The sequence below is a fragment of the Gobius niger genome, assembly GCF_951799975.1.
Source record: "Gobius niger genome assembly, chromosome: 11".
Taxonomy (NCBI): Eukaryota; Metazoa; Chordata; class Actinopteri; order Gobiiformes; family Gobiidae; genus Gobius; species Gobius niger.
Genome location: NC_136862.1, coordinates 18,760,337 through 18,785,682, shown reverse-complemented (window position 1 = coordinate 18,785,682; position 25,346 = coordinate 18,760,337). Strand labels below are relative to the sequence as shown.

The 25,346-nt window shown below is 41.6% G+C and overlaps 2 protein-coding genes across 3 annotated transcripts; one reads left to right on the top strand and one right to left on the bottom strand.

Moving 5' to 3' along the window:
• Positions 1–169: 169 nt before the first annotated feature.
• Positions 170–11,531, bottom strand: LOC306970907 (transcriptional coactivator YAP1-like). Of its 2 annotated transcripts, XM_079566988.1 has the most exons (9): positions 11,166–11,531; positions 10,635–10,868; positions 5,142–5,323; positions 4,591–4,751; positions 3,850–3,951; positions 3,598–3,686; positions 3,406–3,518; positions 3,064–3,164; positions 170–1,993 (listed from the first exon to the last, which is right to left on the bottom strand). In XM_079566988.1, the coding sequence occupies exons 2-9, from the start codon at positions 10,836–10,838 to the stop codon at positions 1,836–1,838; spliced, it is 1,110 nt and encodes a 369-aa protein (XP_079423114.1). In that variant the 5' UTR covers positions 10,839–10,868; positions 11,166–11,531; the 3' UTR covers positions 170–1,835. The 2 variants fall into 2 exon arrangements, with proteins under 2 accessions (XP_079423114.1, XP_079423115.1); XM_079566989.1 differs by lacking the exon at positions 3,850–3,951 and having other exon boundaries at positions 11,166–11,530.
• A 2,276-nt stretch (positions 11,532–13,807) lies between these two features.
• On the top strand, positions 13,808–23,932 carry angptl5 (angiopoietin-like 5; the record flags this gene model as incomplete). The annotated part of the gene is made up of 8 exons (XM_079566991.1): positions 13,808–13,861; positions 14,252–14,414; positions 14,482–14,585; positions 14,655–14,748; positions 22,009–22,112; positions 22,176–22,296; positions 22,446–22,631; positions 23,619–23,932. The coding sequence occupies 8 exons, from the start codon at positions 13,808–13,810 to the stop codon at positions 23,930–23,932; spliced, it is 1,140 nt and encodes a 379-aa protein (XP_079423117.1).
• Between the last annotated feature and the right edge of the window lie 1,414 nt (positions 23,933–25,346).

The window sequence follows — 25,346 nt, the reverse complement described above, 5'->3', positions numbered from 1 at the left end:
CCACCTCTGCGAATTAGTCTCTCACTGAACGAGAAATAATCATTTGCATATGAACGTTAAATTATGGGGTTACATTATAGAATTGATACAAAGACAGCCACAGTGTTTTAAGTTTATTAAAACAGAAACTCAAAATTTTTGTGAAAGTGAGGATTTCTTAAGTATAAAGCACATGCATAAAACGGTACAAAACAGTCCTGTCTGCCTCCCATATCAGTATATAATAATAAAAAAAACATAACAAAAACAAACATGTATCATAAGTGAGTGTCACACAAGTTTACAGGATAAATAAGGTCTAGATTAGAATATGCATATGTGTGAGCATAGCTGTATGTAGCTCCAGGACGACCGTGTTGCAATAACAATATAACAACTGGCTCTGGATATTTTTACACTATGTATAGAAAAATCATTAAAGAAATGCTCACACCAACTCAGCAAAAAACAACTTCAAATCCAGATATTACAAAAACTATAAAAACACACAGCAAAAAAACAAAAACATCCCAGCGCAAAAAATGTTGATTATATTACTTTTACATATTATGCTTTTGAAACATCAAAATCTTCATTAAAGGCACAACAGGTTTCTGTTAGTTGTTGTTCTAGCACTGTTAAAAAGATGGTTACCTGAGCTAAATTATTTCATTACAATTATAAAGGTGTCTTGTCAAATGTATTGCCAAAAACATAATAAATGCATTTTTCACATTTGGTGTAGTCCATTTTCATTTTAATACATGAATAAACGCAACTATGTGGCACTTCTCGGTCTTATTAAGGCAACAGCAGCTTAACGCACTAATAATAGGGCATATATTTTAGCACTCTCATGCGCCTATATCAGAGACTATTTAATCCCTCCCATGTATATAGATTTCCCTATGAAATTTGTTAAATATCAAAGTGAGGAATGTATACAACCTATGCGGAAAATTAGAAATATTAACAATTAGAAACAATATTATTGAGAGGTTGCAGAAATTTCATCATTAACTGGAGATAGGCTACATACAATAAAAGATGTTTAACAAAAAAAAAAGATGATAATACTACTATGCAAGTTTTGGAAACGGCAACAACCCCATATTACAATAATACATGTTGATGTTGCATTAGATTAAATTGAAACACTGTTTTAGATTATAACTGTTAAAATCTCTGTGAGGGAATAAGTCATATTTAGCAAGTAAAGGACACTGATGTGTAGCTTATAATACAATGAGATGTTACATGTAAAGCCCAACAACCAAACTTTCTTTTTCCTTAATGTCATTGTTTCAAATGTTGCTCAAACGTTTACCCACAAGGGGGCGCATTTTTTATATTTCAAGTTTCCACAATTGTAGTGTCAAACAATCAGTGATTACTGTCTTTATGTAGTGTTTCAGAAATCACTGCTCATAATTATCTAGCATTTTCCAAACTACCACTTTTCTTGTCGTTAGCTTAAAGACTAAATAGTAAAGCTGCTTCGCCAACACTTGGTATATTGACCTTTTCTTATCTTCATGATGAATGGTCGGATTGATAAAAGTGGGTAAAAATGTACTGCTTTGGTGAAGCACCATCTGAACCTAAACGTCAAGTGTCACGAGTGTGCATGCCTCATATTCACAGAAATTTATATCCAAAAAGCGCTGAATACTTGCAGCTTACCCTCTTCTGTAACAGTCCCAATGTCTTCGTCCATTTAGTGTTACAACACTTACATATCCATCACAGTACTCTCAATACGATGTTGCGCAGTACCACCATATCTTCCAATATCTCAGTCATTAAAAAAAAAAACTAAAAAAAAACTCAAACCATGTTGCTCGGGCGTGTGGTGCCTATAGCCAGGTGAGCAGGTTGTCTCTGTCCATGTGGGACCCAGAGAGGACGGTCTCCATGTCCATCAGCAAGTCGGGCATCAGCTCCTCCCCCTCAGACATGGGCAGTACGGGCATCGAGTCCTGTAGGGGCAGCGACGAGCTCTCGCCAGAATCACCTGAAACAGTAAATTAGTCAATAGTAGATCATCATGGACACTTTTATGTGAAAGACTTGTTTTCATATCACTGGCGCCCTGTTACTATCAGCCGCAAGCATGTGTGGAACTAAGTGAAAGCAGACAAATAAAGTTTTTCTACATTATCATATACCAAAAATAGTACCCAGTAAAAATACCACTTTAACTTGGGCTAAGTGACAAGCAAAAAATTTTATCGATCAATCTAAAGTTTGGATTAAATTGTAATTCTTTTCATGTTAAATGCAAAAACACTTGTATGATATGATAGACATTTCAGTATAAACTTTTATACATTTAACAAAATCGTTTTCTTTTTTTCGAAACTTTCAGGAATGAGCTGCTGTGGACGAGTCAATTAACTTCTTACTACCCCCCGCTTGAACCGAGCCAGTTCGGCACTACGCAGATCTAAAAGCTTCTTGAAGAGAATGTCAAAATAACAAGGATGAAAATGCAACAAAGATGTGACCCAAAAAAAATGACGAAAGAGCGACAGAAACGTGCCGGAAAAGCAGCAATAGCAAAATCCAAAAAATCTTTAAAAACGTGATGAATACGTGACAGAAAAGCAACGAAAAAAATGATGAGAAAGCTACAAAAGTGCAACAAAAACACACACAAAAAGCAAAAAAAAAAAGCAACAAAAGAGCGACAAAAACGTGGCAGAAATGCGGTGATATCACAAGAAAAAAGTGAGAAAATCACGACAAAAACACACCGTGAATGCAACAAAAAGTTCGGATGACTTTAGTAGGCCTTAGCTCTCAAATGAGGCATTACACCGTTGCTCTCCACTTGAGAAGCTTTTGGATTTGGATAAAGCCAAACTGGAGAAAATGCGCTCACATAAGGCGGGGGTAAGAGGATAAAAAGTGCTGTGCCAAAAATTTTGCTTCACCATAGTTTTAATCACAATTTAGTAAAAATCGAGACAGTGGTGGCCTGAAATCCTCTCACGTGTTATAAAACAATAATTTGTTTCTTTATCAGGAGCACAGGATGTGTTCTCCATTGGCCTTGAGTGTGTGCTGTAACTGTTGCGTTACCCGTGTCCATGTGATCCACTGGGCTGAGCATGTGGTCTGTGGTGCGTGGGAGGCTGCTGACGCTGAGGCCGCTGTCCGTGCTCTCATTTCGAGAGTGAGCCCTGTATAAAAGCACATGTACACAGAAACTGTAAAGACTAAAACTTTATAGAGAAATATAGAAGATTAAAAATGAGGCACGTTGATATTGCAGTGTCAGGAGCGTTTATGCTACAGCAGATTGATTACGGATTCTCTCCACAAAGTAGTGAGGTCAATGTCATGAATTAGGATGTGCAAGGTACGGAGATGAAGAGTCTATAAACGAACATTGCATTTGAAGATTTTGCTCTGCCGTTTTACCCGTTCAATGTGGGCTCATGGTTCGAGGCTCTGATCCGGACGTCCAGCGGAGGAACAAGTGTATTTCTGTCATGGTCCATCCCACCGGGCATTCGGCTTCTTACCCCGGCGTCCTGTAACACAATGTGCAAACAGCAAATTAGTGAAGTTATAGTTTTAGAAACAATTTCCAAAAGTCATAGTGACACTGACCTGTGACACGGCCTGCTGTTTACACCTAAGCCTTTCATTTTCCTGCCTTTGCTGCATCGCCAAGTTCAGGAGCGCAGGGTTCATTTTTGCTGTAAAAACAATTGTTTGTACCTTATTTCGTATCAATAATAGTTGAGTTTGTCACTTTGCGGCGCTTCTTTACTATTGTTGCAACTGGTGATTGTGGAATAAACCGTTTCTCATAACATATAAACTAACAAATCTTCATATATAAATTTGACAGTGTGCTACCTAGACACGGGTCGACCCATGAGGTGGCCTTATTTATGTGATCGATGTAGTACACCTCTCCATCTCCAGTCACCGCCTGCTCCCAGCCTTCAGGCAGAGGACCTGAACAGTAACACAGTGAGTGAGTATTGTGTTTGGAGTGCATTGTTAAGAGGTTGAATCAGGCCCACGTCCTCTCATGTCAGCGCAATGAACTGTTGTCAGCTCCAGTAAATGAGAGTAGAGTAGAGACACAGCGATGTAATGTTTCAGCCTCTGCCCTTCTTCAGGCAAATAATTGAAAATAATGGAAAACACATATTCAATATAAAAAAGTCACAATACTTATTTGTTTTCTTCAAAATTGAGCAGCTCTACAGTGGAGAACCACAGACCGTGAGAATAAATAATATGTTGTCTTTAAAGTTTAAGTGATTGAAGCAGAAAGAAAACCCTTTACAAACTTCTTCCCTTTTGTTACTCAACTCTATTTAATCCTTACAAAGTCTGCCAGCCCTTCACTTGAACTCAATATGAAGTAATTCAAGAATAGTAGAAGTTTTCCACAATACTTTAATTTACTGAAATTGATAAAACACCAATTTAATCTGCAATAATAATTACTGATGAAAACACATTAAATATTTATATATGAATATGTTTAAAAGGAGCTCATATTATGTGACAAGATACTATAAATGAGAATCCCAATATTGACCTGATAAAGTTGAACACATGTTTCAGGCAAACTGCAGCCGGTACCTGTCTCTGGGTTGATGTTTTGTGGTTGCACTGTGGGAGCGGGATTGCTGAGGGAGTGTGTGTGGGCTGGTGTCCCAGCAGCGGAGAGGGGATGCTGGGCTGCGGCTGACTGAAGCTGCGCCAGGCGAGGGTCGTGCCAAGTGGTCGTCTTATCCACGTGACTAAAAACACAAAACAAGTCTGAACAAATCTGGCATGGCACTGCGGCCTGACGAATCAAGAGAAAGAGGCGCACTGTCACAACCTGCTTTACCTGTACTACCAGATGTACATCAGCGCACAGAGAGGTAGCCTTTGACAGCCAGCTCTCATGAATGGGATTAGAGTGCAGTGATTCTGAAATTATTTTGGTACCATCCCAATTTTACTACGCCATAGAAACAATGATCTATCCATGCCATTTTTTTTGTTGCCATTTAAGACATTGCTGTTAAATGGACTGCATCCATAGGTGGAAGGTGATTTTAATTAATTTAACAAACAATTTTCTTCCCACCAATGGGTAATAACATTCAGATGACCCGCATTGCAGGAGTCAGTTCACTTCTTACTTGAGGAAATATCGCTGCCCTGTAGAAGTTTTGGCCATCTCCCAGCCGTGGGGCAGGGGCATATCGTCTGGGATGATTGGGGCAGTCGTTACATCCGCCTGAGGAGGCAGGATGGCAGGGGAGGAGTGGGCGCGGACGTGACGCGGAGGAAGCACACTGGACACACCTCCATCTGAACTGGCCTGACAAGAAAACAAGCAGGGTTAGCAACTGTCATGAAACTACGACTGCCTGCTCAAAACCGCTCACTTGTGAGACTGGAAACTCTTCCGATGGATAAGAGGCAAAAGGCAACCATCAGTGAAACCTGCTTTTCTTAGGTCCTATGGTAAACCTATGGTTTACTATAGCAGAAAGTTTCAGATATATTTGTCACATTTCTCCACTTGAACTGTTGGTTACAGCAGAGATGGGCAAACTGCAGCCCATGGGCGGATCCAGCTACCCAAGCAATTTTGTCTGGCCATCAACTCTCTATAAGTTACCTAAAAATTCTGGCCGAATTGCATAGCGGCATATCAGAGGCAGAGGCGGGTACATACTTGAGTAAATGTAGTAGTTTTATCATACGGTACTTTTTATTGCTATCCATCCGATACTCTTACTTGAGTAAAAATAATAACTTTTTCCATTGAGTAAATTTAAGCAGCAAATGTTTCATTTTGATCGATAAAATACTGTAGATATAGATCGTTTCGTGCTCCTTGTTATTTAGAATAATTTAGTTTTCTGTGTTTTCTGCCATTTTCTAGGAATTTTCTTTGTAAATATCATCATTTCCACATGATTTTATTTTTTGTTTCACACATTCATAGCGTTATTGAAAGTAATTCTGACTTTTTCGCTCAAACTCACAGTTCTAAAGTAACATTTTCTTTTACTTACTACATACTAACTTTTACTTGAAATATTTAAATTATTTAAAGTAACGTCACTCTTACTGGAGTAAATATTTTGGCTGCTCTGCCCACTTCTGATCAGAGGCACCGCGACCATCCCCGGGCAGAGTGAGCTCAAATGGCTCTATCCTTCTCGTTTTCTCATTATATTAATTTCATTCAAAAGTGACATTAATATTATGTACAGCAAAGCTGCAAGTCAAAGCAGTTGGAAGAAAAAGGAGCAGAGAAGCACAACCTGTCGCACCATCGTTGGTGCGGCGCCCTAACTCAATTCAAGATTACTCATGTGGCCTTGTGTAACAATAAACTGCCCACCTCTTAGTTAGACACAAATCCTATTTGAGGTATGGACTTTCAGTTTTTAAAGCCACACCATTTCACCTGGTTAATAGAATAAAATGCCAGACTTTATTCGAATACAGATATTTTCATTGTTGAAAAATACCTGAAAAATGAACGTGTCTTTCTTGAGAGCAGCTCCTAATGCTGCGTTTACACATAGGCACGATGCGTTACGAATGGCATTTTTTCGTCATTCGTGACGTTCGTAACATGACTTAACGCGTCTTAATAGGATTCTTAACAGAGCGCATCAGTTCGTGACATTCGTGATGTTCGTGGAGAAAGTTTTTGTCTGTCAAAAAATCTTCCACGAATGTCACGAATCACCCTCTGTTCGTGGAGTTCGCAGCGGAGCGCGTCCTTTCGTGATGCGTCGTGGCGCTTCGTAATTCAGCGTGAGAGCATTCGTACAGCATTCGTAGAGCATTCGTAGAGCAGAATCACTGTTTTCACGCACAAAATTGATGGAAACACAAGCTACGCCGAAAAGTACATTTTCGTACCTGCAGCAGCAAAAGAAAAGTCACACAAACTCCAGTCCGCGCTCCAGGCCCGGGACAGCTGCACCTGCCGCCGCCGCTCAGGTGCTGAAGTTGTTCCACCGGCTTTTCCTCCTCCTGCGGTCGTTCCTCCTGATGTTTGGGAGCCAGTCCCTGCCACCCCTATTGCCCCCCCGATGGAGAACCCCACTGTTAAATATTTGTCACGATTTTCCCCGCGTTTGTGGGGAAAAAAGGACAGTAAGAAGTGCGCCTTTCCGCTGTCCCTGAATGCATCTTCCACGCTGCCTCCACTGACCAAAACAACAGCGCGTGGTTCCAGCGGCTACATCATGGATAAGTTAAGGATTATTTACAACCTTAGACACGTAAAGCAAGCGGCGGTGGGCGCGAGGCAGGTGAAGACACGCGTCTGTGTTTGTGGATTATAAAGTTTTCCAACTGGAGCTGAGGACTGACCAGACGAGTGAGAATCATGGAAGAGGTTTAAGAGCAGCAAGTTCTACGACGGATCCTCGGGAGATCGAGTGCACAGTGAGTGTAGTGTTTTTATGTTTCTTCTGTGGAGTAAAGTCAGCCCAAATTGTGCGGCTGTTGCACGGACTTATCTGACATGAAGCGCGTGCGTTTGTTGATGCGTTTGCCCGTGTTACGCATTGACAGGAGCGGGGTTGAACTGGTGTGACTGTCCCATAGACTGAAAAACTATTGCTTTTCTTCAGTATATGAACAGGCCCGACGATGAGCTGGTCTATTTGCTTTTTGTTTAACCCGATTTGGCGAGAGCCCAACGAGTCAGGGGCGCACGGCGGAGCGAGACGTCTCTGCTCCGCCTCCACCCCAGTGTGCGCGGCAGGCGATCTTGTCCACATTCGTCCAATTCTTGACAGATTTTTGACAGAACGCGACAATTCCCAATAACTCGCAGCAGCTCGCAGCAGAACGCAACAGCGCGCAACAGCTCGCAACAGCGCGTAACAGCGCGCAGCAGCGCGGGACGCATATTCGTGACCGTGCGTAATAATTCGTGCCATTAATCGTAACACGCAGTAACAGGTCGCAACAGTTCGTGGCGGTGCGTGAAACCTCTTCCCCGAATCACTCACATTCGTGATCCTCGGCCACGAATGTGGATTCGTGGCATTCGTGACTTGTCGTCGTTATGTGTAAACGCAGCATAAGACCTGACATGGAATTTTACTGGGAGCGGGGATGTCCGTCTCCAGCTCGTCACCATGGAGATGTTGACAAAAGGCAGCCAAATATGAGATTTATATAGATTAGGTCCTTATCCAAATCTGTTCTTTGATACCAATTGCTAAAACAGCATTTTCTGAATCTAGCTGGTCATTAAGAGGCTGTTTTGTATTGCTAGCAACAGATATTGTGCAACATGCACCTCAAACATCAAGTTAAAGAAAATATACCTTTTTTTATGCACAACAATTTTGTAATTGTGAAGATTGGTGACTTGGAAGAGATCTACTTTTGGGCTTGGGACAATCCTTGCATGTGTCAGACGCAGTTAAGAAGTTCATTTGTTTTCATTAATGGACGTGGCATTTGCCTTTGTTGCATAATCCCTTCAAACTTCACTCGAATACTGAATTACAAGTATATTTGAAAATAATATAAGTACATATCGCAAGTGCAACTGACATACATTCATAGACACCAACAGAATTAAGGGCAGAATGCATTCATTTACTAAGATGCATGTTTTGCCATTATTTACCTGATAGCAAGGCCAATTGTAATCTGTACAAACTGCCATATCTGACAGACACGGGTTTTATCCACTCGCAACATTTCATTTCTGTTAAAATCTCTCAAACAGCAGACACAGAGTTACACAGTTGCCTTAACCTTGAGCCAGTGACAATCTAATATTTGAAACATCTGTTAGTTTTGTTTCGTGGGTGTACATTGGCAAAAGTGTCCTGCCAAATAATTGTTCCCACATGTCAGTTCCACAGAAATTAAAAGTTGCCCGACAGGAAAACTAAGTGTAGTTTTGATGAAACTTCAGCCCTATAAAGGAAATAATTAGGATTAAACTAACATTTGAACAGGATATTGTTTTTAAAGGCCAATCTAGGTGTTAGGGTCTGTTCTTACAGTGATCAATAAAAATAAAAATAAAAAAGTAAGCATTAGCGAGAAATGTTACCATCTATGGCTACAGACCTAGGTGTTGCCAATGAGTGTCAAACCAATATCATTGTGTTCTGAACTTGCACACTTTGTCCGATCATATCAAATTACAATAACACAGCCACAGGTGTTACAATAACGTATAATAGAATGAGTAGTAGTATAGTACATGTCAGTAAAAGGTCAACATCTATGCTCGCAGGCACCTGGTTGCCATTTGGGCCTTCCTCTGTATCCCCCCTTGTTTCTGTACTTGTGACTGACCATTTGTTTTCAAAGCATGAATTAGTGGCATTATATTGTTAAAGTCCTGCAAATAAAATAGTGCAACTTTAAGTCTATAGAATATTTTTTGGACCTGGCAACCCAAGAACAACTTAAACGCTCTTGAAGTAGTCGCCAGCTCTGACAAGGTCGGTGAGCCCTTTTTAGGACATGAATTATTATTCATTATTTTGAGGATGTCTAGTTACTTCCAAGACTCTAAAACAGTTCGGAGTAAAGTAAATAGGAATCAGATTAGGGGAGAGAGGGGTGGGTTGGGTCACATAAGACTTTTCTTAGCTTTACTCTTTTCAACAAACACTCCCTAGAACAATGAGTAGATCATGAAGCTTTAATATTCAATAGAAATTAGAAACAGAATAAATTCCATTTAAAGTATTGCAATGATTTGTCCAACCCTCGTCACTATTTTGAAGGGTAGACACATTTATCAGGAGCTTATAGAATCTGTATTGTTATTTGGTAAAGGTTAGAATTTTGAAACAAGAAACAGGTTCTTCCCATAGAATTTGACTTACGGAAGCCGATAACCACTAAGATCCACAGGAAACATGATGGAGCAAAACGGTCAGTACCTCCTACAGATAAAGGGGAACGGCATCAACAGTCTCTGGATTCTTAAGTTCGACTAAGGCTTTCCTTGTCAGGGTTTGCCAACAGAACACAAGATCCATTATAACAGACCATCTACCACTTCTTCAATCACTCCTCATAGTTGAGGACTTTACCAAAACATGTATACCAGGTGTCAAAGATGAAAGGCTTGGGACATCAATGTCTTCTGTGTGACCAAACGCTCCAGCCACCGCCAGCCAAAAAACACAGGGCATGACTCTCACTTGACAACCGAAAGTTCACAAAAGTTAGTTTGTTTTAGTTTTTCTTTTTTGCTTTGCCATCTAGCATCCATGAACAGCAAGTGACATCACACTCTGTGACCATGACCTCTCAGTTTAGCCTGGTCTCTCTTATAAGCTCTAAATCACTGCGAGACCCAACCCTACCATGACCAAACTCACCCGCTCTCCCCTAATGTTTTGCTTTTATCATTTGAAAACCATTGAAGCAAATTAGTCAAAGAGCATCTTAACAGCTAAAGAAAATTACTAATTTCAACTTTTAACGCCATACAGTGCTTACAATGCCTTATCAAAGACTGACTACAGTTTAACACTTTTAAATCAGAGCAACTTAACAATAACATACAAACTTTGAGGTCAGGAAACATTGTCCTGTGTGAAATGTGCCACCAAGTGAAGAAACATGTTTCAGAGCAGTTGCATGTGTGCAGTAAAGTGTGGGGGTCTTACTTGTCTGGAGTGACCCCGGGGATCTGGTTGTGTGAAGAAAGATTTGGGGAGTTTCCGGTCTTTCATGGGCACGGAGGGCGGCTGTCGCTGCGCTTTGCTGGGGTTCATCACAGCATTGAACAGGGCCTCCAGCTCCGTCTGCGAGTCACCACGGACGTGCACGATCTGCTGTCCAGCTGGAGGCGCGCCGTAGTGCGCGTCCATGTTGCCAAAACTTGGGGAGATGCGACAAATCTGACAAAAATGAGAAAGCACAATAGAAGAGTGAAAATAAAGTTAGATACTAACGTAACTAATGCAGGCTGTAGTTAACATGATCGGATTTGTTTACACTTTCGCCCCCGCCCCCACCCCAGTTGAACTTTTCTGCGTCGTTGTAAGTCTATTTCAAGCAACGACACTTCGGAAGTCAGTAAGCTGAGAAAACAACTTCAAAACTTTGACATAGAGGTAGGAAAGTTGTGCTTCTACGGGCGGATGTCAAAGTGAAGTCGATTTGAGCAGGCTTTAGCACGTTAGACTCCCACATACCTTCCAGCAGACAGAGCGTTTTACCCCTCTCCTCTGTCTGTCTGTCCCACCGCTGAAAAAACTTGGCAAATCACGGCCGCTCACTCCACAGCCCGAGGCCTGCTGCAAACCCCACGTAAAAACGTGCGACTGTCGCAATCATAAGGAACTGGCATAGGAAAAGAAACTCATGCGAGACTTCAACAAACTTTTCTTCTTGCGCTCATCAACTGCGAGTCCAGATTCATGTGATAGTACCGAGGGGCGGGGCCGAGAGTTTAAAGCTGCGCCGCAGTTGCAGGGCAAATATTTCATCGAGGGCAGACTTACTAATCTCAGACGCACGAGGGGTCCTATCTATTCACTTTTACCAGTTGTTTTACGCGCGTGGCGAAATAAATGGGCGGACTATAGGCCTTTGTGTACCAGCACTCTGCTAGTTTCAGGTGTTTTTAAGTTGAGAAAATCAACTACATTTGTGTCCTGTGGTCAACTGATTCTCATTAATTTATTTCTCTTGGCGCAGTAATATGTAGGCTTGACTTCCAGATCCGCGTGGTGTCGGTGTGGGCCTACCCTGAATTTGAGGGTGGGGTGGGGATACTGGAAGTTGCTCTGAAAAAAAAAAAAAAAAAGAAAGAAAAAAATCCAAGCTTGATGAGGACAGGCCAACCCCGCCGCAGCCTGTTTGTCCATCCAATCTCTCCACAGCCGCAGATTGCCGCCCTCTTGTGGAAAACACGCGTATTGCAGCTCAGCTGGCCGACACATTGTTTTTAAAAAAACACAAAAACAAAAAACAAGTATTGCTGTGTACCAGATACCCCTGACATTTCCATGTGTCTTGGCAAAGTTGTACTGTGACAAAAAGCTTACTGGCCTGATCAATAGGCAAAATGATTTTTGCATCTTTGTTGACTTGCCTGTCTTACAGATAAATCGTGTGTGTGTGTGTGTGTGTGTGTGTGTGTGTGTGTGTGTGTGTGTGTGTGTGTGTGTGTGTGTGTGTGTGTGTGTGTGTGTGTGTGTGCGCGCGCGTGCGTGCGTGCGTGTATGTGCGTGCGTGCGCGTGCGTGTGTGTGTGTCTCTGAGGATTTCTCTCAGCTAACAATCACAACCACAAGACATATATGTTCATTGTTCTTTCATTTCAATCAATCAATCAATCAATCAATCAATCAATCAATCAATCAATCAATCAATCAATCAATCAATCAATCAATCAATCAATCAATCAATCAATCAATCAATCAATCTATCAATCAATCAATCCATGTCCATGATAGTAATTCCATTAGTTAATCTAGTCTAAGTGATGTACTATAAAATATTAATATTGCCACATATTTTATTTTTGTAAAATATTATTTTTGCCCGATTACTATTTCTAAATGTTTATTATGTAAGCATGTATGAAATGTAATGACAATCTAGTGGCAGCAGAAGGCGCTGTCAGAGCACTTGAAAGATTAGTTGGGGTAGTAGTAGTAGTAGTAGTAGTAGTAGTAGTAGTAGTACATACAGTATGCTACTGTCATTGGACTCACCAAGGCAATTATGGATTTTTTGATTTCAGATCAACACATAACGACAATGGATGTCTATGGAGGATATTGAATGCTGGATTAATTTGCCATGTGGCAACTCTTTTAGTATCTGAATTAATGTATTATTATTATTTATTTATTGGTTTGTGTTCAAATAATTATTTCAAAGCAAACCTCCAGAAAGTACCGTATTTATACAAATCTATTGATCTCTGTGTTTTGTTTTTTTAATTGAAAGATCTCTTTTCTGGTTGCCTTATATACAGAGCTTTCTTTCACAATGTTTTTATTGACCTGCATTAGAAGTTATGTCTGTATATTGCAGATCACTATATGACCACAATGTGACTACAGTCCTGGCAGTGGATACTGTAGAATAAGTGTCATAGCGTAACAAGAGCGTGTAACACTGTACAGATGTGGGGCCCTGTGGCGGCAGCACCGTGCTCTGCACATTCCTTTGACTGACCAGGCCTATAAACTTATGATGTTCAGGACAGCACAAAATCTTTTCTTTGGCACCCTCTGCAAACTTTTCCAAAGGAGGCGACAGACTGGACTCTGGCAGGAATGTAGCGCAACCCTCTTTTTGGCTTTTCACTTTGCTGTGTGCTTAACTGCCCAGTTAACAGGAGTAATTGGTCTGAGGCTTTAGGAGGTATGACTCATTGTGTAACATGAGCACAAGACACGATTTGCTGCATTTCCTTCACTGTCTGTTGCGGCTAAGACGTAAGAGAAAGTTTTCCCACAAACAAGCCACATCTGGCATGCGCGCCACTGCCAACCATTTAACCTGCAAAGCCTCAATAAAAGTAGAAAAGAATCACTTTAAACCACAGAAATGGCATCTGTACTCTCAGCTATTAGATGCAGTTTTATTTTTATCACTAAATCTTCAGTAACCACAGAGTCTTTACCCGTCTAAACGGGATGTTGTCATAAGAGTTTATGGGGAGAGGTAGGAGGGACTGATGGAGGTGGAGAGTGAGAGGTGAAAACAGCTGAGTGGAACAGGAAAAACTCCCAGATTAAGGCCAGGAAACATGGTTGTGTGAGGAGACCTGAGCGGATTTTAGGAGTTTGATCGGTCGTCAATATTGGTTCAAACAAATAATGTGGACTACTTCTCTCATCCTGCTGTTTTTGAGTCATCTTCTCTCCTCCAATGTATGTATATGCTGGTTTCCTTTAAGCCTGTTGTATATGGTGGTTATTTCCACTTACACAGAGACCAGGTTTTATTCTTGTTGTCATTGTTATACTACCATTTACATTTATATTGTGAACAGATATTACAAAAGTGAAAGGGCCTTTTACACTAATGTGATGTATTTGCAGAGTATGAAAATACCCATATTGATCATTTAAAAAGAGGTATTTCCAAAATAATAATTGTACTCAAGTCTCTAAAATTGTTGCAGTGATTACTCAACTACATATATAAAGTGTAAACATTGTGTCTGTATTGTTGCTCCGACTAGCATGTTTCACAACTGTTCAACTATATGAAATTGAAAACTGTGCCTGTTCACTAATGTGTAATGTTTTTTTTTCCAGGGTTCAGAAAACAGTAGCTCATTTAACCATTCAGAAACAATAAATGATGAAGCCCCCGTCAAATTCCCCAAATCCACTGTTGGTGCAAAAGGCTGGGACACATGCTCTATCCCGTGTGATGTCACCGTAAAACTACTACGAGACGAGAAACACTCAATCTGTGGTAAGATTATCAAACATTTACCCCATGGTGAGGTCACTGATTGGTTACTCACCACAGACATGTACAGGGCAGCTACAGCAGTCTCTTTTGGCATTTGGACGAAGCACAAGGAAGCTGATGAGAGATGTGATGGAAGAGCAGCAGCGAGCTCTGGATATCCTCAGCAACCAGGTCCAAATCCAAAATATGTAAAGAAAACATGTTTCTGGATGAACATTTGAAGCGATGTCCTCATTGTAGGTGACAGAGCTGATGACCAAAGTGCAGATGCTGAGCTCTGAGGTGCAGAGGAGCAACACGGAGATGTACAGCGTGAAACCAGTGCAGTCACACGGTAACCGCCTGTTAAATACACAAATGGTCAGTAATGAAAGAGAGCTATGCATTTTGGTTGTAAAAAATATAAAAAAATAAATAGATATTAATTGATACTGAAAATGGTACCTGAACCATAGACAGTCATTTGCAAAGTTATCAATATTTTGCAGTGTTTTCTGAATTTGAACTTTCATGTCAAATAAAAACACTACAAGGCATTCTGCTTTAAATTGCATTACAATATAAGCTGATCTTTACAATCATGATTACCTTCATGGACATTGTAGGAGCCTAAATTATGTTTTGTTCTGTAAATATAGTTTATCAGTTTAAGACATAATTATTTTGCTTGGTAACTTTATGGTTATTTTGGTTTATTTACTTTTCTTAATTTTGGTATTTGGTAATTGATTTTTTGTCATTTTGTTTGGTTAGGCTATAGGTGTCGCTATATCATGACGCCGCACAGTGTCGCATTGGTGGGGATGGCACAGAATGGAGCCAAACAGTTTTTAGACCACTGCTACCCCTTTTTTGTAATCCCCTGTCTGTCTGTCATGTAATGTATGTTTTTTCTCACTAAAGAGTTTTTAACTGCACTTCGTGACTCCATGGATTTTATTATTGACGGTGTTTTTGGATTACTTTACGACATGCTAAGGGCGCAGCGAGTCATGCTGGCTTCATATAATTTTAGAACCTACATTTAGTCTAAAAACTCGCTCCAAATGGACTACTGGACAGTGGAAATACCCGACAATCAGATGAGTACAAGTGGATCATGAACTTGTGTGCCAAAACGGTGATTGAAGACGAAAACGCCGAAGCACTAGCCTCTCTTTGTTTGCTGCTGCTAACCTGGACCACGCCGTGGCGCGGCTATTACGCACGAGTGAATCCTTGGATAAAAGCCGTGTTCGTGGATATTCTGGACATTTCTGTGGATTATTCGTTCCTTCCTAATTCGTGGATTATTATTGTGGAAAAAGAACGATCAAAATGTCGGAAGATCTGGAGCAAATTGGAGAAAAACGGACAATAAAGTTGACCGAGCGGGCTATGGAGGACTACAAAACAAGGTACCTAAAAGCACGCAAACAAAAGTTGTCTCAAATATCAAGAATGATTAATCACCTTGATGAATTAATGAAAACGGATGAAAATGCAGATGTTGTCAAAAACAAAGTACGTGTGGATTATCACAGTTTGCATCAAGAGTTCTGTGAAATAAATGCGGGGCTTATGAACTATATGTCCGAAGAGGATTATGTGGAGGATCAAAATACGTGGTTTGAACCTAAAAACAAGCACATAAATGACTACTTTTGGAAATGTGAGAACTGGATGAAGAATGTTTTGAAACCTACGGCACAAACTGAGCACGCAGCGGTGGGTGTGCTTGGCGCAAAGGCACCTGCACCAGCGCCCGTGGTCGAGGTCAGATGTTTGCGCGCTGACCAAGTGGACAATAAGTCAACAAGGAGCGGAGCGCAAAGTCGGCGTTCGGGCTCATCTCATGGAAGCCGTAGTTCAACATCCTCGATCAGGATAAAGGCAGAGCTGGAACGCGCGTCATTACAAGTTAAAGCTGCTGCGCTACAGGAAAAGCTGGCTATCGAAAAAGAACAAGCTGAAATAATGGCACAAGAAAAGCTGAGAGCCGTGGAGTTTGAGACGCATCAAAAACGACTTGAGGCGGAAATTAAAGCAAAGAAAGAAATGCATGACATTCAAACCGCACTGGCTGAGTCGGAGGCTAAAATGGAGGTGTTGCAAAAATACAGCTCACAGTGCGTCCAAGCTCGTTCTGACTTTAGCAGTGATGGCGGTGATAATGAGGATGATGATGGTGGTGTGAACAACGATGCTGATGGAGATGTATTGGAAATTGATTATTCAGAGGCGCAACCATTGGAAAGGCAACAGCCGCTGCCATCTGCTGGATCAGAAATGAACAACATGCACAGAGAACTACCACCTGTATCCCAATTTTCATCTCGGCATGTTTGGCCAGCACCTAATGTTTCATCAGCACCCAATCCTAGAAACAAAACACCACTGCCAACAGTCATGCCACCAAGAGCCTCAACAGCCCTTAACCTGGAATTAGCTGACGGGCCAGCCTTTGACAGCTTGTGCAAAGCCATAAATCAACAGGCCAGTGTTACTGACTATTTGGTGAAAAATCACAAGGCTACTCTACTTCCTGAAATAAAAATTTCAACTTTTAGCGGTGACCCACTTCAATTTCAGACCTTCATCAGATCTATTGAACACAGCATTGAGGGCCGCACAAGTGATGCATGCGACCGATTGCAGTTTCTTTTGCAATACACCAGTGGTCAACCACATGAACTGGTAAAAAGCTGTATTCATATGGAGCCGACAGCTGGATATACTAAGGCAAAGACTTTGCTAAAAGAGTTTTTTGGAGACGATTTTAAAATTGCAGATGCCTATATGAAAGAAATAATGGACTGGCCAACAATTAGGTCAGAAGATGGCGCTGCACTACACTCTTTTGCGCTGTTTCTCACTGGATGTTCCAATGCCATGTCAGATATCACTTACCTGGAAGATTTGGACAACACTACAAACATCAAGTTGCTGGTAAGCAAAGTTCCTTACAAACTTAAAGAAACTTGGAGAAAATGTGCATGTGACTTACAAGAAAGAACAAAAAGAAGAGTCAAATTTAAGGATTTTGTCGATTTTATTACAAAACAAGCCAAATACAAATACAACATCAGAAAGTGTCATACATACCTGTGGATGCAAATGCTAAACCTTGTGCTTACTGTAAAGGAGAGCATCACAGTCTTGCTGTCTGTAGGAAGCTCAAAGCCAAGTCGCACAAAGAAAAAATTGACTTTTTGAGACGCAGAGGTTTATGTTTTGCTTGTTTGAAACACGGACATATGGGCAATAGTTGTAAAGAAAAGGCAACTTGTCAAGAGTGTTCAGGACCACACCCAACTTTGCTGCATATGAATTTTAAACCAAAAGAATCACAATCTACAAATGAAAACCATGAGCAGCAAACAGTGTCAAGTGCTCTGGTACAGACTATGGAGACTCATCGTCACACAGGGGCCGGTAAAGAAGACTGCACACTCTCTATTGTGCCGGTGTGTGTGAAAGCTGTAAAAGGGACTAAAGTAGTAAATACCTATGCATTTCTGGATCCAGGAAGCACAGCTACTTTTGCCACAGAGTCACTGATAAATGAACTGAATATGAATGGACATAACACAAGTATTTTGCTCAGGACAATGGGAAGAGAATCTGTTGTGAACACTTGTATTGTGAACGGACTGGAAATCAGCAGTTTGGATAGTGAGCACTTCATCCAGTTGTCTGAAGTTTACTCACAAAGGTCGATTCCAGTAAGCAAAGAGAACATCCCTCGCCAAGAAGATGTGAATAATTGGTCCCACCTGAAAGAAGTGAAAATCCCTGTTATCCAAGCCAACATTGGATTGCTCATCGGAGCAAATGTACCCAAAGCTATGGAACCACTTCAAGTGGTAAAAAGTGTGGATAACGGACCATACGCTGTGAGGACAATACTAGGCTGGACAATAAACGGGCCGCTGCGAGGTGGAGGAGAGACCAAACAGGATGATACATGGACTAAAGTGACTGTAAACAGGATTTCAGTTGCCAGGTTGGATGAGTTATGGCAGCTTCAGTTTAAACAGGACTTTCCTGATGCTGGACAAACTGAGGAGCTTGAGATGTCAAAGGATGATCATCAGTTTATTTCCATGGTGTCTCGATCTGCAGAGCTGAAAAATGGACATTACAGTGTTTGTCTCCCAATCAAAAATGAATTTCTGCAAATGCCAAAAAATCGATCAGTGGCAGAGCAACGTGCACTGAATCTAAAGAGAAGATTTTCCAAAGATGACAGCTACTACAAGGAATATGTGGCATTTATGGACAACATTTTGGAGAAAGGCTATGCAGAGGAGATAACAAACGCTGAAAATGCAACATCTGCTGGTCGAAAATGGTACTTACCTCATCACGGAGTCAGACATCCTGTTAAACAAAAGCTGCGCGTTGTCTTTGATTCTGGAGCCAGTTTTCAAGGAACATCTCTGAATCAAGAACTACTGCAAGGACCAGATCTGACAAGCTCATTAGTTGGAGTGCTTTTGAGATTTCGTCAGGAGATTGTTGCCATGATGGCTGATGTGGAGGCCATGTTTTATCAAGTACGAGTGAGTGATGGTGATACAGACCTCCTCAGATTTCTCTGGTGGCCTCATGGCGATTACAGTAAAGAGCTGGTGGATCACAAGATGTTGGTACACATTTTTGGAGCTACGTCATCACCAAGTGTAGCTACTTTTGCAATGCAAAAATGTGCAACTGATTTTGGAGCTGAGTTCGGCCAAGAAGCAACAAAAACAGTCTTCAAGAACTTTTATGTGGATGACTGTATTAAGTCCGTCAAGGATGAAGACAGTGCTGTTTTACTTGCTGCTGCTCTGATCGAAATGCTGGCAAAAGGAGGCTTCAAGCTGACAAAGTGGTCCAGTAACAGCCGAACACTGCTCAATACAATACCAGTAAATGAACGAGCTACTGGATTTCAAGATTTGGATTTGGACAAAGATTGTCTACCAGTGGAGAGAGCTCTGGGAATACAGTGGTGTGCTGAAATGGATCAGTTCAAGTTCAAACTCAATCTCAAAGAGCGTCCGCACACCAGAAGAGGATTGCTTTCCCTGGTTAGTTCCATTTTTGATCCACTGGGTTTGCTCGCTCCTGTCATTTTACCAGCGAAGAGACTTCTTCAGGAGTTGTGTCGTCTGAAATATTCCTGGGATGAAGAGCTACCAGATAACATCATCAAAAGTTGGAAAAGGTGGCTTTCTGGCCTCAAGTTGCTGGAAGGATTTGGAGTGGCCAGATGCATCAAAACTAAGCACTTTGGTAAACCAGTCTCTGCACAGCTTCACCATTTTGCTGATGCGAGTGAAGATGCTTATGGCACGACAAGCTACCTGGTGCTGCACAATGACACTGGTGATGCACAGTCCACTCTGCTGATGGCCAGAGCCAGAGTCGCACCTCTGAAAACGCCCACTATCCCAAGGTTGGAGCTCACAGCTGCTACAGTGGCAGTGAAGATGGACACGCTGTTGAGAAAGGAGCTGGAGTTGGAGCTAAAAGACTCAATATTTTGGTCTGACAGTACAGCAGTCATTAAGTACTTGAACAGTGAAACGTCAAGATTCAAAACCTTTGTGGCGAACCGTGTTACAGCCATTCTGCATCACTCACAACCGTGTCAGTGGAGGTATGTGAATTCCATCTCTAACCCTGCAGATTGTGCCTCCAGAGGGCTCACAACAGAGGCCTTCCTGCAGAGTGAAAATTGGCTGTCTGGACCGAACTTTATTCTCCAGTCACCTGATCTGTGGCCCACCAATCCAGATCCCACAGTTTTGGTTTGTGAAGACCTGGAGGTGAAGAGAGTGGCTCAAATACACACGGTTCAGGTACAACTCAGCAATGCGACAGACAAGTTAATGCTTCATTTTTCTTCCTGGATCAAGTTGAAGCGAGCTGTTGCTTGGTTTCTCAAGCTGAAAACGCTGTTGATGGAGCTGAGGATGAAAAGAAAGGAAATGTTGACTTCAAATAATGATCACAAAATGATGGATGCGAAATCAAAATTCAAAGGAGTTGATTTGACTTATGCTGATTTGGATGAAGCTGAAACAGAAATTGTGAAATATTTCCAAATGCAATAAGGAGGTTTGCTGCAAGACGAGGACAAGTGAAGGAGATGTACTCTGACAATGGCACCAACCTGAAAGCAGCGGATGCGGAGTTGAAACAAGCTATTCAGCAATGGAACAGCAGCCAAATTGCAAAAAATCTGCAACAAAAGGGAGTTGCATGGCATTTCAACCCACCAGCAGGCTCGCACCATGGTGGCTGCTGGGAACGATTGATACGCTCTGTAAGAAAGATACTGAATGTGACATTGAAAGAGCAAGTTTTGGAAGAAGAAGGCCTACATACGCTGTTATGTGAAGCAGAAGCGGTCATTAACAGCAGACCTATTACAAGAGCTTCTTCAGATTTGCATGATTTGGAGGCCCTAACGCCTAATCACTTGCTTTTGCTCAAAACTAAACCATCGTTGCCCCCTGGTGTTTTCAATAAGGAGGATCAATATGCCAGGAGAAGATGGAAACAAGTCCAGTACCTGGCAGATATCTTCTGGAAGCGCTGGTGTAAAGAATACCTCACACAGCTACAGGAACGCCAGAGGTGGTCCACAACTGGAAGAAATCTTCACGTGGGAGATATAGTGATGATCGTGGATGAGAGCTCACCCAGAAACTCATGGCCACTTGGAAGAGTGGTAGAGACTTTTCCCGACAGAAAAAGTCTCGTCCGTCAAGTCAAAGTCAGAACCAAAACCTCTGAGCTGTTGCGGCCAGTGACAAAGCTGTGTCTACTACAAGAAGCTGAAGAGACATAGTTCCATAACCTGATTAGACTCCTTGAACCATCTATGTTTGAGGCTCCCTTTAACGAATTAATCTGTTGGTAATTGTTACGTAAACTTGCTAACAATTAGGGGCCGGTAATGTAGGAGCCTAAATTATGTTTTGTTCTGTAAATATAGTTTATCAGTTTAAGACATAATTATTTTGCTTGGTAACTTTATGGTTATTTTGGTTTATTTACTTTTCTTAATTTTGGTATTTGGTAATTGATTTTTTGTCATTTTGTTTGGTTAGGCTATAGGTGTCGCTATATCATGACGCCGCACAGTGTCGCATTGGTGGGGATGGCACAGAATGGAGCCAAACAGTTTTTAGACCACTGCTACCCCTTTTTTGTAATCCCCTGTCTGTCTGTCATGTAATGTATGTTTTTTCTCACTAAAGAGTTTTTAACTGCACTTCGTGACTCCATGGATTTTATTATTGACGGTGTTTTTGGATTACTTTACGACATGCTAAGGGCGCAGCGAGTCATGCTGGCTTCATATAATTTTAGAACCTACAGACATAGTAAAGAGAGGAGTTCACTATAGCACTACTATGTACCTACTAGCCTAATATGTCTTTGCGCCGTTGTATCAAAATTGTTATTGAGCATCGGATTGAGAATTTTTTTCTCAGGATTGACAATATATTTTGAAATGTATACTACTGTTTCACTGATCTTAGTTCAATTTATGTTTATTTGTACAATGTAAGAACATGATTTGGTCTGAATAATAAACAGTTGTTTTGTTCAGGGCGCGACTGTAGCGACATAAAGGATAACCTAATCGCAGTTGTGCCCAAAATCCCAAGTGGCATTTACATCGTTCACCCAGAAAACACTGACTCTTCTTTTGAGGTAAGCACCATCTCGTCCTTCAATTGATTAACCTAATTCATCATTTTGCATTGTTTCCTGCAGGTTTTCTGCGAGATGGATTACATGGGAGGTGGCTGGACAGTGATGCAGAGGCGAAGTGATGGACTGACTGATTTTAAGCGATCCTGGATTGATTACAGTGATGGCTTTGGACATCTTCCAGGTTAAAGAACTATGATATTTTATATCCATTGTAATTGTGATGCTGCCTTTTAGCCAAGACATCACTTCTGTTTCTCTGTTTATGACACATTCTAAAAAATATTTCTTATGCTGTATTTTAGCTCCAACAAATGTGTGTCTCTGTTGTAGGAGAGCATTGGTTAGGTTTAAAGAAGGTCTTTCAGATTGTGAGCCAAAAGGAAACTCGTTTCCAGCTTCACATCGCCCTCGTCTCCCAAGATGACGTCACTTCATACGCCTCATATGACGACTTTCACTTGGACAATGAAACACAATTCTATGGAATACACTTGGGACGATATGCAGGCAGCGCAGGTATGCCACACTATTGCCATCAAGGTATTTTTTCTGTTCTGTTCAAATTTCTTATTTAAATTTCGGATCAATTGGCAGTAAAGTACCAGTGTCCATCTACATGTGGGCTTGAGACAGAATATCGTGATTGAGACACACATACAGTAGATGTAGGCTACACCATTCACTCTCAGAGTAAAGTAAAGTAAACTGAAATATGGTGATGCGGAAACAAGCAGCCACTTCCCTCTGCCTTGGTACAGCTGTGTTCTTTGCCGTTGTCTGTAGTTTCTGTGTCTCACCCTGTTTGGCTGGATGCTTTTGCACGTCTTCATCATGTTTCTGTGGGGTTCTGCGATTTTTTTAAATGCAGAGAGTCCATAAAGGTCCTGAAGAAAGCAGGGGTTTTTTTAAAAGAAAGAAACAGCTAGTGAGCTATAGACATTAAAGTCCTACACATTTCTTCTTCTGAAACACTGAAGAGGCACCAAGAGCCCCCCCACCTGCAGCACAGTGGAGGCTTCACAAGAGGAGCTACAGGAAACAAGGAAGGGAAAAATGAGAAGATGGTGAAAGACTGTTGTGGAGTGGAGGGAGCTGCGCAGGAGGAAGGAGGAGGAGCTGACCAGTACGAGACACCACGCTCTGAAACAGAGACAAACACAAGAGGTGGTGCACCATTTCAAAGGAGAAGCAGCCAGGTTTCCTCTGAGCGCTACAGTTTCCCTGACTCCAAAAACATGCAGGTTAGGTTGGCTCGCAATGGTCAGTTGGAGCGGCTCAGGACGAACACCTTAACACACTTTCATTGTAGGGTTGTACAATGACAAATAAAGCACTTACTTACTTACTTACTTACTTACATACTTACATACTTACATACTTACTTAAATATTGTTAGTATTGGAAGAATAAGACAAGAAAAAAGTTCTGCATAAGTCCAGAGGTGTCAAAGAACGAACAGAAAGGCAATGTTGTGACTTACCATTGGTATTGTTGTGTTTGCAGGTGACGCGTTTCGTGGCTATGAGCAAGAGCAGAACCAGGACACAGCCCCCTTCAGCGCCTCAGACGTGGACAACGACGGCTGTAACCCATCCTGTTCCCTCGGTAACCGCACCGTGGAGAGCTGCAGCGCACTGCACAACCAAACAGGATGGTGGTTTAACCAGTGTGGCCTGGCCAATCTGAACGGCTCCCCGGAGGACACAGAGTCCAACCAAAGGACCAGCATCCTGTGGGACACATGGAGACAGAACGGGGTCCCTCATGGCATAAAAGCTGTGACTATGAAGATTCGGAGGATCCCAACCAATAACTGACTCAACTTCGTACAGGAGCAGAGGGATGGAAAAGCTGCTCTCTATGGCTGGACTTCTTTAATGGATCTGAAAGAATAAAGATGAACAGTGCCACGTTTGCAGTTATTTCCAACTACTAGCAAGTAGTTACGTTTTATTTTTCTGTCATGTCTCTCCCCTTCTCTTCTGTGTGTTTGTCAGTCCTACCTGGGCGTGACCTTGCCGTCTTTGGCTGGTGGGACTCCTGGTTCCTTTCCAATTCACATCTAATCGACCTGCAGTATAAGAGGCCTGGATCTCATCCACTCTTCAGCAGTTTGTTGTTGCATCTATCTAGTGGTCTACTTACCTGTGTGATCCTGCATCCACCTGCATAATATCTTACCTGTTATAAACCAATAATAGCCAAATACCACTGCGTTGTACTTCTTAATTGTGAATGGTGACAGCTTCAATAGGTTATATTCTCAAAAGTGCATTATCAGTGGCCTATTGCTGTAGTTCTGTTTGGATACTATAGGCCTACATAATCCTCTCCTTAAATAGGCTATGTGTGTGTATGACCTCCTCATCTGAACTCCAACTGAAGCAGGTCCTTATATGGGGCCCTGGGCAAAAGGGGTTAACCAGAGCTCCCTGGGTATTGGAACTGTAATATCAATCTGCCTCTTGCAAGGTTCTAAAGGTGTGGAGGCAGGGCTGGACTTATGCCCCTCACATTGCGAATATAAGAGGAACCCTCCAGAACCCACAGAACCTCTATTTTGTGTAGATTTTAGACAAATGTTTGCAAAGAAGTGCATGCTGGGAGTTGTCAGGTGACTCCGTCTTGCCCCTCTCACTCCACACCTCTGTAACTCTGTGGTGAGTTTTACCATTTCATCTTCAATCTACAGTGGGATCATTTGGTTGGTTTTGAGAAGTTTATTTGTGTTGCAGTCGCACATTTTAAGATTGTTAAGTAATTTTACAAAAGTTCCTTCAAGTTATAAATGAAAAGATTAAAGTGTTGAGTGCCATGAGGTGTCAGCTGGAATTCGGCAGCAACAAAATGCAACTATTGTCCTCGATTCGTAGCTTATACTGTTTCTTATACTGTTTTGCTCATCACCTCGACTATTGCATTGAATATGACTGTTTTTTTTTAGACGGCCGGTCTTGCCCCAAAAGTTTTTTTTGAAGATTTTTTTCTGCCAGTCCAGCCCTGTGTGGAGGTGAAACAAAAATGTAAACCTGTAATGGACTGTGCTACATGTCAAATAAAGTCAGAATTCACAGTTTATAATGTGTTATGTGTAATTTGTTGGAATTACAGTCATGCTATAAAATCAAATATTTGGGAGGTTAAAAATTGCTCTAAATACCTACAATGTTATAAATAAGCAAGTCTCCCTTAAACTTACCCATATTATCGCTTAGCCGTGAAGAGTGTCCT